This window comes from Bos indicus x Bos taurus, chromosome 13 (genome assembly GCF_003369695.1).
Source record: "Bos indicus x Bos taurus breed Angus x Brahman F1 hybrid chromosome 13, Bos_hybrid_MaternalHap_v2.0, whole genome shotgun sequence".
NCBI classification, from domain to species: domain Eukaryota; kingdom Metazoa; phylum Chordata; class Mammalia; order Artiodactyla; family Bovidae; genus Bos; species Bos indicus x Bos taurus.
In genome coordinates, this window is record NC_040088.1 from 37,043,191 (window position 1) to 37,062,686 (window position 19,496).

Consider the following 19,496-nt stretch of genomic DNA (forward strand, 5'->3'; position numbering starts at 1 on the left):
GGTTTGTCACTATTTGTGAAGGAAAGGAGTTAGAAAACGACCTCTGCCAGTCGGGAGTTGCTGGCAAACCACCAGAAGGCGCGCACGCGAGAGAGACATGGCACAGATTCCCTGTCACAGGTCTCAGCAGGAACCAGCACCGACTGGCACCTTGATCCTGAACCTCAAGCCTCCAGACCCGAGACAATACATTTCTGTTGTTTAAGCCTGATTTGTGGCATTTTGTTACAGCAACCCTATCAAAGGAAAGCACTGTGGAAAACGTGGGCTTTGATGTGGACCTGGATTTTAATCCAATCTTTGCTCCATTGCATACTAGCTTTTTGAGTTTTGACAGCTAATTATAATATCCTCACGCTTAATTGGACTTCCCAGGTGGCGCTAGTGGTAAAGAACTCACCTGCCAATGCAGGTGATGTGAGACACAGGTTCAATCCCTGGGTTGAGAGGATCGCCTGGAGGGAGGCCCTGGCAACCTTCTCCAGTATTTTTGCCTGGAAAATCCCGTGGACAGAGGAGCCTGGCAGGCTACAGTCCATGGGGTCGCACAGAGTTGGACACAACTGAAGCGACTTAGCATGCTCGCATGTTTTAAGTTCAATTCAGAATAATTTGTACTTCAGTCGATTTATGTTAGTTTCTGGTGTACAGCAAAATGATAGTTTACACATTATTCTTTAACAGTATAGGTTATTACAAGATGTTGAATAAAGTTAGTTCCCTGTGGTACACAGTAAATCCTTGGATTCTGTTTATATATAGTAGTGTATATGTTAATCCCAATATAATTTTTCCATCCCACCTTTCCTCTTTGGTAGGCCTAAGTTTGTTTTTTGTATGAGTCTATTTCTGTTCTGTAAATTAAAGTTCATTTGTATCATACTGTAGATAGTTGGATGGCATTGCTGACTCCATGGACATGAGGATGGACATGAGTTTGAGCAACCTCAGGGAGTTGGTGATGAACAGGGAAGCCTGGCATGTTGCAGTCCATGGGGTCACAGAGTAGGACACAGTGACTGAACTGAACTTAGATCCCACCTACAAATATGTGTTTCGCTGACTTTCTTCGCACTGCGACAATCTCTAGGTTCATTCATGTTGCAAAAACTGTTAGTCGCTCAGTTGTGCCTGACTCTTTGCCACCCCATGGACTGCAGCCCACCAGGCTCCTCTGTCCATGAGATTTTCCAGGCAAGGATACTGGAGTGGGTTGCCATTTCCTTCTCCAGGGGATCTTCCCAACCCAGGGATCGAACCCAGGTCTCCTGCACTGCAGGCAAATTCTTTACTGACTGAGCTACAAGGGAAGCCTATTCATGTTGCAAAAGGTTTTTTTTTAGTGAGTAGTATGCCATTGTGCACACGCACGCATGTGTATACACACATCTTTATCAATTGTGTGTGTGTATGTATACACACCACGTCTCTTACCCATTCCATTTGTTGATGGACATTCAGATTGCTTAATGTCTTGGCTATTGTGAATAGTGCTGCTGTGAACATTTGGGGGTACATGTATCTTTTGAAATTAAGAGCTTTGTCCAGGTATATGGTCAGTTGTGGGATTGCTGGATCATATGGTAGTTGTATTTTTAGTTTTTCAGGGAACCTCCACACTATTCTCCATAGTGGCTGTAGGTTCCTTCTTCTCCACACCCTCTCCAGCATTTACTATTAGTGGACTTTTTGATGATGGCCATTTGGACCAGTGTGAGGTGGTACCTCATTGCAGTTTTGATCAGCACTTTATTAGGTTGGCTTGACAATCAGACAAGTTAACAAATACGTTATGTGCCTGGCACACAGTGAGCCCTCAAAGTGTTGATTCCTTTCCCCTCGTATTTTTGTGACAGTTCTTTACAGTCATGGTTGACTTTTACAGAATTCTAAATATAGCAGAGAAAAGATTACCTCAATTATAACAACATCCTAAGTTTCACCCAAACTGTTGATGATGTGCTGCAAAATAAAACTACATGTTAGCACCTGAATCAATTGGGAGCTGATACTGTGGTTCACTCGGCATTCTACCTGCTCCCTCGCCCTGCAGAATGCCTTGTGCATATTACGTCCCTAACAAAATTGCTAGTTGAATAGTAGCTACAACCACCAAACTTGAAACCCTAAGTTCACCTTATATAATTGATTCTAGCAATAAACTTTTATTATACTGAATATTGAAGTAACCTCGGGTTTTATTGCACAAACTTTGTGGCTATTCGAATCCCCAAATACGTCGAGTTTGTTTCTTGTGAAACAATCGTACTAATGCTTCTCCAATTCGAATGATGAGCTTTAATCTGTATTAAAAAAAAAAAATGCTCCCACGCGTCTGATTTCGTCTTTGCTTTAGGACTTTAAACGCCCAGCTGGTTGTTCCTAGAGCAGAGGCTGCCTGCGCACCCTGTAATTTTTCCAACCTGTACAAGGACAAGAAGGCCATCAGGTCCCACCTTTCGCGGCGAGACGCTGCCTTTGTTTCGTCTCCGCAGCCAATGGCGAACACACACTTCACACCGGAGGCTGCAGGGGGTGAGTCACCCTCCGCAGATCCGCCGGGATCCAAGCGCAGCCGTCTCGCCCGCGCCTCCCCGGAAAGCGACGCCCGGGAAGCGGTTCCTGGCACACGAGGCGGTTCCGACTGGGGCCGGCGGCTCCAGAGACCCGACCCGGGTCCAGATGGACGCCGACCTGCGCCCGCCCGGGACGCCCTTGGGCCCCGGCCGCCGTGAGTACCCGCAGGTTCTCAGCGCCCCCGCGCCACGGGCGCCCGCCGCCCTTCGGTCCTCTGCGAGGACTTCAGATGGGCGCCGACACCGCAGGGCGAGGGTCGGGTGGTCCCGGGGCCCAGCTGTGTATTTGCCGCCGCCGCGACCCACTTGAAGGCCGCGGCGACCCACTAGAGGATCCCCGCCCCCGCGAGGAGCGGGTGGGACTTCCTGCGATGGACTGGACTTCCGGCGGTGCCAGCCGCGGGGCGAAGGCGGGACTTCCCGTCGGGCCTGCGCGTGGAGGATGGCGAGAGGGATTTCCGGCGTGGGGCGGAGGCGGGGCGGGGACTTCCGGCGCCGGAAGTGTGGGGCGTTGGGCTGCCGGGTCTTGGGGCCGCGTCTAGGCGGGACTCGGGGTCCTGTGCGTCCGCGTCCGTCCCGTGCCCCGCGTGGCTGGGAAGACACGGGCGGCAGCTCACTGCCGGGGTGGCACTGCGCAGCGGTGGGCTCGGAGGCGGCGTGACAGGTGAGTGCTGGCCCGCCATCTTCAGCCCGGGACCGCAGCCGCAGGCTGTGCGGCGGCGGCCTTCGCTGGGCCGGGTTGTCCTGGGGGGCCCCGCGCACCCGGACCTGGGCCCTGATTCCGTGCCTCTCTCCGACCCCAAGCCCGGCTGGGTCTGGACGGAGTTGGAACGCGCGCCCCTCGCCCAGAGCGGCTGGGGAGGCGGGTCCTTCGCCGCCTCCGGGAACCTCCCACCCTCGAGCGTGTCGGAGCCCGGGGTCCCCAGTACCATTGGGGGTGTGGAACCGCGCAAGGGGCGCCGCGACCTTGGGCTGGAGCGGCGGGCCGTGTCCAGCCTCGCGTCCTTCCGGGTGCTCGCACGGAGGCCCCGGCGCGTTTCCTTCCTCCCCAGGACCGGGCAGCTGCGCGCACCTGCTGTGCCTTGGTTGCGAGCTGACGCCGTCAGCCCCTTCCCCCGGGAGTACCGACGGCGCTCTGAGTTCCCAAGTGCTGCTTCTTCTCATACGACGACTAGACAGTTAAGAAGTTCATCCTTGATGCGAGCTCATTCTTTTAATAGAGGTCTTTAAGTAGCGTTGGTGGTTTTCCGGTTAGAAATGCCCCCAGTCCAGCATCAGGTCCAGAATTGGTGAGCGTGCCTTCGACTGGGTGGACGAACCTTTAGCCAGTTTACCGAGGCTGGACTGCGGAGCTGCCTTTGGTTGATGTCACTCAGCAGCTGAGTTTGTCGTTTGTCTTCCGGAATTGAGTAAGGGTACTTTTACAGTGAAGGGCTATGAAAAACTCTATCGGCTTTTCAGCTACGTTTTGTATTATTAAATGCCACATGTAGAGTATAGCTTTTAACCTTTTTTTTTTTTTTGCATGTTATTAACGTTCATGACATTAACTATTTAGTCAGTATTTTTCTTTGGCCAAAACTGTTTAAAAACGCCACTGAGTTTGAAATTGTGAGTATTGTTTTGTTTGTAGGGTATAGTAGGCATGTGGCATGCAAGGGCAAACCAGTTGCGCAGGAGAGTTCATATTAAATTGATGTACTTGACCAATAGGATAGGGAGGTTGGATTCTTGGAGGGAACTATTTATACTTTTTTGGATGTGTTTAAAAAAACCGTAGGACCTTTTATTCATTAAACCTTCTGTTTAATGTGGTCATGTGCCCTGTCATGAAGCTTTTCTGGTGGCTCAGATGGTAAAGAACCCACCTGCCAATGCAGGAGACACAGGTTTGATCCCTGGGTCAGGAAGATTCCCTGGAGAAGGAAATGGGAACCCACTCCAGTATTCTTGCCTGGGAAATCCCATGGACAGAGGAGCCTGGCGGACTACAGTCGTTGGGTCGCAGAGTCGGATACGACTTAGTGACTAAACAAGAGCTAAAACCTCTTTGAAGGACCAAAGCCTCTTTCATATTTGTAATTATTTGAAATGTGTGTATTTGTGTAGAAATTGATGAGTGGAAAAAGATGACCAGTACATTGACTATTTGGTGAGGTGACCAACAAAAGCAGGCAAAGCCCAGAGTAGTACCAGGTGGTTCATGGGGTTGAGGAAGGGGTTCAAGGCTCAGGGACAGGCCGGGGTGAGAATCTTACAAGTTAGTAGTGAAGAAGACTGCTTATTTGTACTGAAGATTCAGACGCTGAACAAGCTGGTTATGTGATCCTTAAGGGAGACTATCATTGAGGTGGAAGGAAGGTTAATACTGCAATTTTCACACTTTGTGTAAGCAATTTGTAGAACCTTCGGAATGCATTAACTTCCCAGTTTACGTTTACCAGAGTATTTCTACTGATGACATTCTTAAGAAAGGAAAGAGAAGCTTTCTGCTATTTTACTTGCTTGATTGAAATATTTAGAGATTGTCACATTTTTTCTTGAGCTTTGTGAAACAGGGTTTTGATATGTTTGTTCCTTTAAAAAACATAACATGAACTGTGAGGTGGCTGGGATAAATTTCTGTGTTGAAAATCTTAATAACTGAGATGCTTTATGAAGTTAGTCATTTAACATGTGTACTTGCTGAAAAGAGAATTATATATACCTTCCTATTTTTTTTTAGCCTGGGAGTTGTTTTTTATTGAGTAAAACATACAGTAAATTCATACAGTGTGCTAGTTGTAAATGTGCAGCTCTGTGGATTTTTACCTATATATACATTTTTGTATAAGCATAAACCAGGTCAAGATAGGGAACATTTGCAGCACCCCAGAAGGCTCATTTTTGCCTCTTCCACCTGGGACCTTTAGTTTTTAAAGTGAAGAATATAATTTCTGGTTAAGATTCCTTTAAGTCACTTTGATTTCTTGGACAACTTTTGTATACGGCAGTTAAATAGTTTCTAAATGCTTCTATTAAAAAGTTATTGAAATACTCTTCAGTGGGATCATATGAGTTGCTTAAAGAATTTATGTTCAAATACTTTAAATTAAATATCAGTATCTTTTTTGTGTGTATGTAAAATTCTGCCAACCACAGATTCTGCCATTGTTTTTCTTTATACTTTTGTCTCAACTGTCTCTAATTTCTATAGCTCAAATTTTTCAGATCTAAATTTCATGAAAAAGATTTGTTCCGTCATTTTCCATCAAAAATAATTTTTTGTGAGAGACAGTTTTATTCTGTGTTGCCTATAATAGTGTAATAGTGAAGTTGCTCAGTCGTGTCTGACTCTTTGTGACCCCATGGACTGTAGCCTATTAGGCTCCTCCGTCCATGGGATTTTCCAGGCAAGAGTGCTGGAGTGGGTTGCCATTTCCTTCTCCAGGGGATCTTCCGGACCCAGGGATCGAACCCAGGTCTTCCGCATTGCAGGCAGACGCTTTACCGTCTGAGCCACCTGTATCTACCAGTAATACACTTTCCCCCCCTCTTGTGCAGAAGAGCAGTTAAAAATGGTAAGGTATTGGACTTAGAGGCATGATGGGGTCAAAGAACCTGTCTTTACTTCAGTGTAGACTTCTCCCAGTTTTATACACGTTCTGTAGTTCTCTCTTCATCTCTAAACCTGTACACCCTGCCTCCTTGTATTTTGACATTCAAAGGCATTGCAAAAACAATACATTCAGTATTAGGTCCTGATTTCTCCATATCTGCTCTCTCATCTTGGTAATCTGACCTCTGTTTCACCTACCTGCTGCCTCAGAAAGGGGCTCTCCTTGTTACCTCTCTCTTCTTCCCCCTGCCCACCCCAATCCATTCATCCTCCTCTAATCTTAACTGTTATAATCTATTACCTCGACTGTTTCAGTAACTGCCTAATTGGCTTCTCATTCATGGTCGTCTTACTTTTTAGTGTATTTTTCACATAGCAGCCAGTCTACTGTTGTTTATTTGCGTAAAAAGTTTTAAGTGACTTTCCTTTTATTTTAGGATAAACTGTAAACAAAAGATTAGATTCTAAGCCTGTCACTCCACTTACCTTCCACTGTTCTGTCCATTGTTTGCTGTATTACAGATGTAGTATTTGTTTTTTAATATCTGGGCATTTTCCCATGCTATTCCTGTCCTTGAAATATCTCCTCCCTTTTCTGTTTTCCTTGTGGTTAACTCTTAGGAATTCTTCAGTCTCAATTTGGATGCTGGCCTCTCAGAATGATCTTTGTAACTGTTTAGCTAATAGCTGGTCTCATAATATTTGCACATGTCTTTTGTAGCACTCGTCACAATTTATAACTTCTGTAATAAGTTATGAGATTGTGTGTATAATATCTGTCTTCCAACTCAATTCTTAAGCATTCTGAGAAGGTAGGAACCAAGTCTGTTTTGTTCACTACCGCATTTCCAATGCTCAGCCCATCCAGATGAGAGGAATACTGGTGAGTGACTTAATGAAGTAGTGCTATTATTATCCCTGCTTTAAAGATACAGAGTTAAGCCTTCAGAAGGTGGTTAAGTAACCTGACCAGGGTTACACAGTCTGTCAGTGGTAGATGTAGTGCTCATCCACCCATCAGATATTTGAGGATGTGTTTATGTCAGGCCTAACAAATACGGTACAAATACAGTAGTGGCCCCAGTTTACTGTGTCCCAGTCCTCACTGTGTTGATTGTGTAGTGGGGGAAACACATATTTAGTGGGCAAATCATAAATAGGATGTAAATACAAGCATGGCGAGAGTTATGCAGTGCTGTGGCTAGTGGTCTTCAAGGGAGGCTGTTACGGGAAGTGACATTCAAGCTGAAGCTTCATGATGGAAGAGAGCCAGCCCTTTGAGGAGTTGGTGGGGACTTAGGTTTGTATGACTCTCAAACTCATGTGAGTGAAGTAAGGTGTGATGGATAACACAGATTCTTATTGTCCTGTTGGTAGGTGAAGCCTCTGCCCTCTGCTTGAATGGGGATTGGCCTTGTGGCTGGCTTTGACAGATAGAGTATACAAAAAAGCAAGGAAAATGGAAGATATATATATATTTTAATGAGAATTTTGGAGATAAAAAGTTATCTTATTAAGTGTCCTTTTTAAAAAACATTTGAGAGTTAAATTTTGTCTATATTAGTTCAGTTCAGTTCAGTCGCTCAGTCACGTCCGACTCTTTGCGACCTCATGAATTGCAGCACGCCAGGCCTCCCTGTCCATCACCATCTCCCGGAGTTCACTCAAACTCACGTCCATCGAGTCAGTGATGCCATCCAGCCATCTCATCCTCTGTCGTCCCCTTCTCCCCCTGCCCCCAATCCCTCCCAGCATCAGAGTCTTTTCCAATGAGTCAGCTCTTCGCATGAGGTGGCCAAAGTACTGGAGTTTCAGCTTTAGCATCACTCCTTCCAAAGAACACCCAGGACTGATCTCTGCAAAAAGTGATAATTTTAATAAATTAGTGAATTTCAAATTTTAAAACCTAAACACAAAGAACTAATTGACTGTCTTGAATGTACTTACTTTTTTGTTATTTTTTGTACAAGGCCTACACATGTTCAACTGGGGAGTCAAAAGATCTCTGGCTTTACAGTAGATGTATACTTTTCCTGTTGCTCCCACTAAGTACAGCTAAAAACAGTGGACATTAAATACAAAACAAATAAACAAACAAAAAAACAAACATGAGACTGAAAAGTGGAGAGAAGAAAGAAAACTGTAGGGGTATGGGGACCTGAGAACTAACTCAGGGCTAAGTTCCCTGGGTTTTCCTTTTGCCCCATACATCCTAGCCTTGGGCCTTGAGCAGCCACAACCCAGCAATGCCAAAGGGCTCAGCAAGCCCCGAGAAAGCTGGCCTTTGACCAGAAGACCAGGAAAGGGACAGCCTGCCAGACAGGACATGCTTAGAAAACATTGTGGCCCCACCTCACGCTGAGCGTCCCAGCTTGGGTAGGGAATCTAGTCTCTGACCCCTGACAAGCCTTGTGGGGACCACACTGTGCCGGGTGGGATCAGAGAGGCCTGGTGAGAAGCCGGGTTCTCATCTCTGTTGTGCGGTAACAAAGAACACACTCTTCTTTCCTGTTGGAATTGCCTCAGAAGAAACCTAGCAAAAGTTCAGGAATTTTACCGCCACCTGTGGTGATGAAGCTTGGAATCGCACAGTGACAAGGCGCCCTAGGCTCAGCTCAGCAGTGTGAATAGAGGCCAAGAGAGCTTCACCCAGCATCGGCAGGGGGACTTCCTCCTGGGTCAGAGGAGGCGGAATGGGGCGCACTTGCTTCCATCCCCACTTTCTATATCCACCTGGCAGAAACAAGGCCATACCCTTGTTTGCTGGCTGGGTCAGTATCAGAAGAGGCCTGCTGGAAGACTTAGATCAGGTCTCATGTCTGATAACAACACCCAGCATCCTGAGGCTTCTCACACCGAGGGGGAAGATGTCAACTTGAATCAGAAAAGGTAGCTAACAGCCACACAGGACCAATGCAGATATTAGAATTGTTTGACAAGATTTTAAAACAGTCGTGATAAAATTTTCAGTGAGGAGATAATAACACATGAAGCAAATGAAAAATAGAAAATCTCAGGAAGAAAATATGGCATGTAAAGAAGAAACAAATGGAAATTTTAGAACTGGGGAGTACAATAGTGAGCTTGTGGAATCCATGAACTTGATGATAAAACAATGAAAATTACCCAGTCTGAACATTAGAGAGAAAATAGACTGGAAAAAAGTAAACTGAACCCCTGGGACCTGTGCCTTTACCAAGAGACCTGTCCTTATCAGGAAGAGAGGAGAGAGACAGTGGGGCTGAAAATATGTTTGAAGAAACACTGGCTAGGTATTTCCCAAGTTTGGCAAGCCATAAACCTATATATTCAAAACATATGGTGAAACCCAGGCAGGATAAATTCAAAGAAATCTGCTAAGCTGCCTCATAGTCAGACTTCTGAAACTAAAGATGAAAAAGCAATGGGAGAGAGAAATGTCCCTTTGTCTGTAGTTGATTTCTCATCACAGACTGCAGAGGCCAGAAGGAAGTAGTATGTTTTTCAAGTGCTGAAGGAAAAGAACCATCAGATCAGAATTCTCTATCAAGTGAAAACATCATTCACATGATTTGTTACCAGCAGAGCTACCCTGAAATAATAGAGGAAGTTCAACAGAAGGGAAATGCTGTAGGAACACCAGGAAGGAAGAAGAAACAATGGAGAGAGTAAATGAATTGGTAAATTCAATAGACATTCCTTCTCTGACTTAGGTTTGAAAGTTGAAGCACAGCTGTCTGATGTGGTTCTCAGTGTGTTTGGAGGAAACACTTAAGACAGTCATGTTGTCAGTGGGGAGGGCAGAGGGGTGTGGACGAAGTAAAGCTTCAACACTCACCAGGAACTGGTAGAACGTTGGTGGTCAGCAGACTGATAAGCTGTGAAAAGATAATGAAAACTTAGCAGCCTCTAAGAAAAGTTATGCAAAAGAAACTCCAAAACAAGAGAAATCAGAAAGAAATTCCAAAAAATGTTCAAGTATTTCAACCTACAAGAAGGCAGAAAAAAGAAACAAAATGAGAAAACAAACAATGAATTATGCACCATGCCCAAGTAGGATTTACTCCATGGATGCAAGTTTAGGTCAATATTGAAAATCAGCAGTGTAATTGACCTGTTAGGGGCTTAGAAGAAAGCCATGTGCTCATATTAAGTGACTCCCGAAAAAACATGACACAGTTGACACTCCCTCGTGAAACTCTCAGAACGTGAACAGTTGAGGGGGACTTTCAACTTGATAAAATGATGTGTTTACCCAAAACCTACAGCTAATATACTTAATGGTGAAAACTGAGTATTTTTCAAGATTTCAAGTATTTCAAGATCCAAATAAAGAAAGGATGTTTGCTGTTACTTCTAATTCAACATAGCATTGGAATTTCTAGCCAAGTCAGTAAGATAAGAAAAGGAAATAAAGGCATGCAGATCAGAAAGGAAGAAGTAAGCTGTCCTTTTTCACATGACACAGTAGTCCACATAGGAGATGCTAAATAATCTCCAGAAAAATCTTGAACTGGTAAATGAGTTCAACAAGAGCATAGGATACAAGCTTATTACACACAAATCAGTTGTATTTTTGTATACCAGCAATTTAAAATTGCACAAAAATATAATCTTCAGGGTTATTTGTATATGTAGAACTTTTATGCGAAAACTACAAGCTGAGGAAGGAAATCAAAGATGGTCTGAAACAGATCCTCTGTGTCCATAGATTGGAAGTCTCTACATAATAGACAAGCTAGTTCTGTCCAGATTAGTCAACAGATTAAACGCAGTTCTTATCAAAGTTCCATCAGGAGTTTTGCAGATACGGATGAGATTATTCTAAATTTCTGTGGAAAGGCAAAGGAAGTAGGATGGCTAAAACATTGTGAAAAAGATGTGGTAGAAATCACAAGATGTATGATTTCAAGATAACACAGAACAGTGGAACAAAATAGAGAACCAAGAAATAATCCCATAGAAATATAGCCAATTGATTTTTGAGCAAGATGCCAAACTTGCTCAATTTGGTGTAGGATAGATTGTCTTTAGCATATGGTGCTAGAATAACAGGATACCACCAGAAAAAAAAAAACCCCAAAAACCTTGATCTAAACTTCACACTTTATTAAAAAAACGGTCCCAGAATAGCTTGTAAATTTAAATGTAACTGATAAAGCTAAAATTTTAAGAAGAAAACATAAAAATTTGGGAATTTAGGATTGGTGGAAAGTTCTTAGACATGACTCTAAAAGTATGAGTCTTAAAAATAATGGATGAGTTAGGACTTGATCAAAATTTAGAAGTTTTGGCAGAGTGGACTGTGTGTGAATTATTATCTCAAACATTTTAAAAAACTTGTTAGTTTCTTTTTTCCTGTAAACATACAGGAGTCAGAAGAAGTAGAAACTTCAGTTCAGTTCAGTCACTCAGTCGTGTATGACTTTTTGCGACCCCATGAACCGCAGCACGCCAGGCCTCCCTGTCCATCACCAACTCCTGGAGTTTACCCAAACTCATGTCTATTGAGTCGGTGATGCTGTCCGACCATCTCATCCTCTGTCATCCCCTTCTCCTCCTGCCCTCAATCTTTCCCAGCATCAGGGTCTTTTTTAAGCGAGTCAGCTCTTCTCATCAGGTGGCCAAAGTATTGGAGTTTCAGCAAAAACCTATGTTATTGTCATAGTAGCTTTATTTGTAATAGTAAGAAACTGGAAAGGGCCAGAATTCTTTGCAGCAGGTGCATGGTTAAGACAGCTGTGCTGCATCCACAGGGGAGCAGCGCCAGCAGTCCACAGGAGGTGGCTGTGGTCCATTGGCGGGGGCGGGCTGAGAGCCCTAAGCTCAGGATCCCCAGAGGACACGCACTCTGCCACAGCAGAGTGGGGAGTGGAGGGCTGTGGGCTGGCTCCAGAGAAGGTGGGACACTGAGAGCCATTTTACAGTGAGGACCTACAGATACTGTCGGTTGTTGAAGAAGGAAGAAGTATAAGTATATGGTTAAAATTACTTGCATTCACAAAGGTATTCTGGGAGAAGGAGGGAGCAGTGAGAGCAGAAAATAAGTGATATCCAAAATATTAATTTGCAGTTGAAGAAGGAGTGTGTCCTGTGTAAATATACTGCTTAGAGTCATATTAACTAAGTAATGTGATTGTATTGAGAAGAGTTGTTCATGGTAGCAGGAAATGAATAATGCCCAAAATGGGGAAAGGAAAATGTGTTACGTGGGTATTGGAATGCCATGCAGGATTTTGTGTGCTGTATGATGGTATGACGGTGGTGCTCACCATAGGTGAGCCCCACGAACGTGGCCGGTTCCCAGTGAGCGGTGTTGTGAGTGAGAAGGAAACTGGAGCCTACAAATGCTGACAGACCTCATTTGGGTTTTTTACTTGACTCAGATGAGAGTATTTTAAACATGGGTTAAATAAAGCATTAAAATTTTATTTGTCCTTACCTTTTTAATGTGCTTGCTAGAAAATCTGCAGTCGCTTTTGGGGCTTGCATCGGATTTCTCTAGGAGGGCATAGCTCTGGAATCTGTAGCTGGAAAATGCAGTTAGAATTGGTTCCCCAGGGGAGTCGGGGAGTCTGCAGAGAGTGGGCTAAGGGAGAGTTCTCTATTTTAAACCCTTCTCTGCTGTTGATTTTTTAAAAGGGTGTTCATGAAATTTGATAAAAAAGTTACCTGTTTAACAAAGGCTGTGGTCTCTACCTTAAAACATGTGAATGTATTACGTTCTAATTTACATAGTAAACGTTAACATAATAAGGAAATTGGCAGTGGGCAGTTTCATCCCTAACCCCTGTTTTTCCTTCATTTCAGTTTGCCATATCAGAAATACCGTACTTGTTTTTCCTGTTCCTGTTTAGCTTCTTGCAGGAGTGACCAGGACCTCATCTTCCAGAAGTAATGCCCACAGAAAGCGGGAGTTGTTCAGCTGCTCGCCAAGCAAAACAGAAGCGCAAATCTCATAGCCTTTCCATACGGAGAACTAACAGCTCAGAGCAGGAGAGGACGGGCCTGCCCAGAGACATGTTAGAGGGACAGGTGAGTGAATGGTGAAGATGTGAATCGTGTTGGCAGTGTTCAAAAAATAGCCCAGTGTATACAGATCTCCAAAGTGGAGGGAAAGTGTGGGTTACCAAAACAAGCAGGCCCCCCATAGACCAGTGAAAATGACAGTCAAATGCAACAGCCTAAAGAGGCAGAATTCAATTTCTAGGTTAGTGTGTTACATATTGTAATAAATGTGGGTGTGATAGTCGGCTAGTTTTTATTCTTTGCACAGGCAGATTGACAGAGTACTTTTAGGCTTCTGTCTCAGAGCCTCAAGAGGAGAGCAGAATCAGGTATAATGATCTTTGTTCTCTGAGGAGTTCTTGGAATCTGATCTTTCACTAACTTTTCTTGGCTTTATCCTGTGTCTGCTGTGTGAGTATATCTGCTGCTTATTACATTGTATGTCTTTCTGATAATTCGATGCCCCCTTTATTAAGTGATCTAATATTTTATTGACAAAGATAAGTTTGCTTCTTTTTCTAGTTCTTCTGTAATGAGTAAAACGTTAGGTTTTTAAAAGAACATTGTTTCTTAAGTCTAAATAAAAGCATATGTTATAGTAAAATAAATTGTAGATATATCTGCTATATGTTTATATAGGCGTAAGTGTATGTGTGTGTATGTGCGCTCAAGTCATGTCCTACTCTGCGACCCCACGGACTGTAGCCCGCCAGGCTCCTCTGTCCTTGGGATTTCCCAGGCAAGAATATTGGAGCGGGTTCCCATTTCCTTCTCCAGGGAATCTTCCTGACCCAGGGATCGAACCCGTGTCTCTTGAGTTTCCTACTTTGGCAGGTGTAATCTTTACAGGGTAGTAAAAGTATGAATACTGGGAATTCCCTGGTGGTCCAGTGGTTAGGACTCCCAAGTTTCCACCACAGGGGGCATGGGTTCAATCCCTGGTCAGGGAACCAAGATGACCTGCCCCACCCCCCCCCCATATCTGTGTATCTATCTATGTAGATATAGATAATCATTCCTTTGCAGTTAGAACTGATTCATCCACCACAATGTTACAGGGAAATATGGTGTAAATCTGAGAAATTGGCTCATTTGCTGTTGACCTAAGAAGCTGGGACGTGGAACATGTGCTGGCAGGATGCAGCTATGTGTGCTCAGAAAGTGGTGCTGTTGCTGGTGGGTGGGAAATGTTCACTTAGGGTCCTCTTATGTACTGACTGGGTGAATAATGAATTGGTTACATTTTAACTTAATTTGGAAATAAAATTGTAGATTGAAGGGGCCTCCAGAATGGCTTTGCCTGTTCTTGTGAGCTCGGATGGCCACAGCCAAGTGCCACAGATGGGAGATTAAATGGCAGACGCTTTTTTCTCTCCATCCTGGAGGTGGGCAGCTGGAGGTCAGGTGTGGGCAGGGTGGTCCTCCTGAGGCTTCCTTCCTGGATATGGACCCAATCTGTGTCCTCACACGTTCCTCCTCGCTGGTGTCTGTGTCCTCGTCTCTTCTGACAAGGAATGCTTGAACCAGAGCTGTGCACTGAAACTTCTGTGGTGGAAGGTTCTAGATCTGTACTACCTGTATGGGCGCCCAGAGCCACGTGTGACTGGTGGGACAGAGGAATTTAAAAATCGTGACTGACCTAGTTTTAAGGTTAGTCACATGTGACCGTCAGCTCCCCCACTGGCCAGTGCAGGTTGTCTAAGGGACTTTTAAACTGTTAGTCATCTCAGTTTCCAGCAGTGACCCTTTGTTGCTGCCCCTGATGGCATCTTTGGGGGTAACTCTGTGTGAGGGGCCCGTGTTCTCAGGGCTTCCGCGCCATCCCCATTGTGATGTAGAGCCAGCTGCCTCTCGGGTACCCCTTTGTGAGGGTCATTCAGAACCCTGCAGGTGGGTCGGTTCCTGTGGGCAGACGGGCAGCTCCCTGGGCTGGTGGGGGCGCTTGGCCCGGTCCTGCGGCAGCAACGGCGGTTATGGCGTTGGATGTGGGCACCTGGCATGGTATGTGTGGCGGGCCTCAGGCTCTGAGTGGAGCCACAGGCGATACTCTGGACGGGATTACAGGCTTAACTGTCGGGCAGCCTTTATGGGAATTGGATTCTTGAATCAGAAGCAAGGAGGCAGCGGTGCTAGTTATGGAGTGGGAAACCCATGTCTGCACTGGAAGCACTGACCCAGGCCAGGAAAGGGGCCTGCCTCTTCCATGCCAGCCGTGAAAATGCAGACTTCTAGAAGTTTCACTGAGTCGTAGCTTCATAGTGAAGCCCCTGCAGAGGCCTGGGACCTTCCACGCTGGTGTTTTCATTCAGCTGATTCACCTTTCACTCTTACAGCTGAATTCACTTTTCTTCCTTGGAGCAATCTTTAAGTGCTGAGTAGAGTTATAGGAATGGAGAAGGCAGTGGCACCCCACTCCAGTACTCTTGCCTGGAAAATCCCATGGATGGAGGAGCCTAGTAGGCTGCAGTCCATGGGGTCGCTAAGAGTTGGACACGACTGAGTGACTTCACTTTCACTTTTCACTTTTCACTTTCATGCACTGGAGAAGGAAATGGCAACCCACTCCAGTGTTCTTGCCTGGAGAATCCCAGGGACGGGGGAGCCTGGTCGGCTGCCGTCTATGGGGTTGCACAGAGTCGGACACAACTGAAGTGACTTAGCAGCAGCAGAGTTACAGGAAGTGTCCAGTTTACTCTGCTTGGAGCACAGTGGATGTGAGGATTGTGAGGTACCACTTACTAAGATTGACTTGTGATGCCACATGCTGGAGCATAAGGGCTGTTCTTAGCTTCATCTCCCACAAACTCGGAGATTTTAAATAGGCTTGTTTCTTTCCTTGTAAAGGGAGTTACGTGTTTGAAGACCTGCTTGGCCTCAAAACCTGTGCCATCCTGGGAAACCATTTACACAATTTGGTTTTAGTTTCAGCTGTAGGAATTTGAAACTTGAAGTTCTTTTGAGTGTTTACGTAGAAGAAACAAAATATGTAATTCCCTTTGGAAAAAGTGTACTAGTGCTCGGTGTCAGAGCTCCTCATTCACTTACTCGTTCACTTTCAGCACAACCTTTTTTCTCTGCAGGATTCTAAGCTGCCTTCCTCGGTTCGCAGTACTCTTCTGGAACTGTTTGGTCAAATAGAAAGAGAATTTGAAAACCTTTATATTGAAAACTTAGAATGTGAGTATTGCTCTTATTTGAAATACTTTTATAACCTGTCACTTCTCCATATGGATATTTGAGAGTTTCATCTCTGGGTCACATTCACCTTTGTACCCCTTTTCTTTTCTGCTTTGACGTGTTTGGGGGGGCTTATGATGGCACTTGTTTACTATCTTCAGCTCCGCACACTCAGGGCAGGGTCTGGGGGCAGGGGGTTGGGGGCGTCTGTCTCCTGCTGGAGTGGGTTGTGACTGCAGGTCCCTGCAGAGTGAGGACAGAGGCCCCATCTTGCGTTCCCGCACCCTGCGTCTGCTTCTCTTCTTCCCCATCTCCTGCCTTCCTCTTCCTTCTTCACGTCCACTGTGATTCAATACTTTTCTCTTCACTTTTTTTCTGTTTTTGGTCGCACCGTGTGACTTGCATGACTAGTTCACCGACCAGGGAATGAACCCAGGCCCTTGGCAATGAAAGCCCAGAGTCCTAACCACTGGACCGCCAGGGAACTCCTCACTGTTAAATTTTTTCTTTTTTTCCCTTCAACTTTTAGTCTTTGAGATGTGTAGCCTTCACTTGACGCTCTGGTGCAGACAACAGTAACGATAGTCAGGTTTTGTTATTGTACATTTCCCCTAATGATTTCAGGCGAGACTGTAAGTATTCTATTGAGTTTCAGACAGGACCAGAACAGTGTTTTTAAGTGCACAGAATAAAGTACAAAGGACACGAACTCTGTTGAAATCCAGGAGCCCCGTTTGGGGGTCAGTAGCACAGTGTCTTTCTGGGGTGGCATGAGTGGTGGACTTTGTGTTTTTGGAATGTCTTTGAGTTTTTTGGAACTCTGTGGCCATCCTCTTGTTTACTGGTATATCATTCACGTGCTTGTTTAGACAATTCTAACATGCAACATTTTTATGTACTCAGTTTTGGAACTGGTGAATATACCTGAAAAGCACATTTTACTTTTCAGTGCGTAGAGAAGTCGAGACTCTTAATGAGCGCTTAGCAGCTGAAGGACAAGCGATCGATGGAGCAGAACTGAGTAAGGGCCAACTCAAGACGAAAGGTGAGGCTGGCTTCCTGCAGGTGACTGCAGGGAGAAAGTCTGACTCCAGTGCAGACTCGCTTCCTCTGCATGGTCAGCAAGCTTGAGTAGCATCCCTTGGATCCGGGTGTGGAAGGACGAGGAGGCTCCAGGAAGCCCATGTTTCTGCTGGTGTGGGCACACCCCGGGCTTGCATTGTCCTCCGTGTCCTTGAGCCATCTCCCCGTCCCAGCTCTGACATTCTTGCTTGTGTGATTTCTTGACGGTTGGTTCTGTGTCTCTGCAGCCAGTCACAGCACCAGCCAGCTTTCTCAGAAACTGAAGACCACCTACAAGGCCTCCACCAGCAAGGTATGTGTGGCTCTCGGGCCTTCATGAGTGTGTGGGTCTGCACGTAGTGCGATGGGAAGAGAGGAACCTAATATTTAAGACAAGTATTGTCGATGTTAAGTGGCTCCAGGGCAGAGGCACCTGGATGCTACCTATGCTGCTTACTGTGGCTGACACAGCATGTGTTAGTAGGTGTGGTCTTTTTTGTGGGAAAGTACATTTTTTATTGTTAATGTGGCTTGATGAGGAGATTCTGAATTCCGAGAAGCTAACAAATGGGTATAAAGCAATGGAACTTACATTGTGAGTTGTAGTTACGTTTTAGTTCATCTCTTCTTTAGTTTGCAAAGTATGATAAAAAAGTGAAGGTCCAAAGGCAGAATAGAGACATTTGTCATATTTTGCTGTTTTACAAATCATCATTTAAAATGGCAAGGATTTAATTATTTGGAAATTAGTTTATCTCTGGCGGAATACTACTATGAAGTAATATTTTGAGGTGATTGTGTGCATCTCTGCTTTGGGGTATTTGGAATAAACAAAATAAATTACCTGCCTTAAACGAGTGTATAGTACTTTTGCTTAATATTAGGAGGAAGTTGAAATTTGTGGTGAGTCTGCTATGAAGGCATAAATAGTTTTTTGTTAGCTTTTTATTTTTCCCTTAAGTAACTTAAGCTTGTATCCACAGTGAGATGAACTGCAATTCAAGGAGCAGCTTCAGTCTTAGGCTATTTCTGCTTATTTGAAAGTCTTTGGTAACTTTTTGTTTTTTAAAAAACATGAATATTGCTGACATTTTCTTGTGTTTCCTTTGATAACTCTAGGATGTAAGTGGCTTACTAAAATTTTTTTGTTCTGTTATATCTAGCTTACATTTAGTAGTTTTGAATTTTTAAATAAACATTAAAGTACTTTTTAAAAATGTCAAGTGACATTACATTCTTATTTAACTTCTTATGTTGTTTTGAATTATATTGTTTATTCCAGTTTATATATACAGTGTATGGTCTTAGAATTCCACAATTTTCTGATCATTTCTGAAGTAGAGGAAGAAAGGATTATATAGAGTCAACCTCTTACCATGAGTAGTAAAATTTAAGATTTGAACAAAGATAAGGATGTGTACAATAATTGCTTTTAAAAAATGTATTAGAAATACTAAAAGCCCCAGTCATTTTAGAGACTAAAAATTTATCTGAATTTATAAGAAACATACTATTAACGATCTTAGTAGCCTGTGCACACACCTTAAAGAGTGAAGGTGAAACGGAGTCCAGGTCTCCTCTGCTGCAGCAAGTGTTCTTGGAGGAGTGGATGGGTTCAATCTCCTCACCCCCAGCAGACCCGCCCCTCCTGGGGCCTGTGGACTGGCTCTGAGGCCTGTGGGGGCAGCACCACAGGCTAACCAGCAAACTGTTTCCCAGGAACTTGTGAAATTGTTCACATGGGTTTTTATAAAGATAAGGTTCTTTTGTTGTGAAAAAGCCTCTCTTTGTTGTTGTTGTTCAGTCTCGCTAAGTCGTGTCCAACTCTTTGCGCCCCATGGACTGTAGCTCGCCAGGCTTCCCTGTCCTTCACTGTATCCTGGAGTTTGCTCACTCATGTCCGTTTGAGTCGGTGATGCCATCCACCCATCTCATTCTCTGTTGTCCCCTTCTCCTCCTGCTCTCAATCTTTCTCAGCATCAGGGTCTTTTCCAGTGAGTTGGCTCTCTGCATCAGGTGGCCAAAGTATTAGAACTTGAGCATAGGTCCTTCTAATGAATATTCAGGGTTGATTTCCTTTAGCATTGACTGGTTGA

General features: G+C 44.6%; 1 protein-coding gene across 6 annotated transcripts in view; it reads left to right on the top strand.

The window, feature by feature from the left end:
• Positions 1-2,542: 2,542 nt before the first annotated feature.
• The window catches only part of WDR37 (WD repeat domain 37), a 34,703-nt gene continuing 17,749 nt past the window's right edge, over positions 2,543-19,496 (top strand). For 2 of the 6 annotated variants that reach the window (XM_027559462.1, XM_027559466.1), the window contains exons 1-5: positions 3,066-3,240; positions 13,011-13,188; positions 16,242-16,338; positions 17,288-17,383; positions 17,649-17,713. In XM_027559462.1, the coding sequence (XP_027415263.1) occupies positions 13,051-13,188; positions 16,242-16,338; positions 17,288-17,383; positions 17,649-17,713 (396 nt within the window). In that variant the 5' untranslated portion in view covers positions 3,066-3,240; positions 13,011-13,050. Of the gene's footprint in view, positions 2,732-3,057; positions 3,241-13,010; positions 13,189-16,241; positions 16,339-17,287; positions 17,384-17,648; positions 17,714-19,496 lie in introns of those variants that run through there. The other 4 variants (XM_027559465.1, XM_027559463.1, XM_027559464.1 and 1 more) reach the window with 4 other exon arrangements.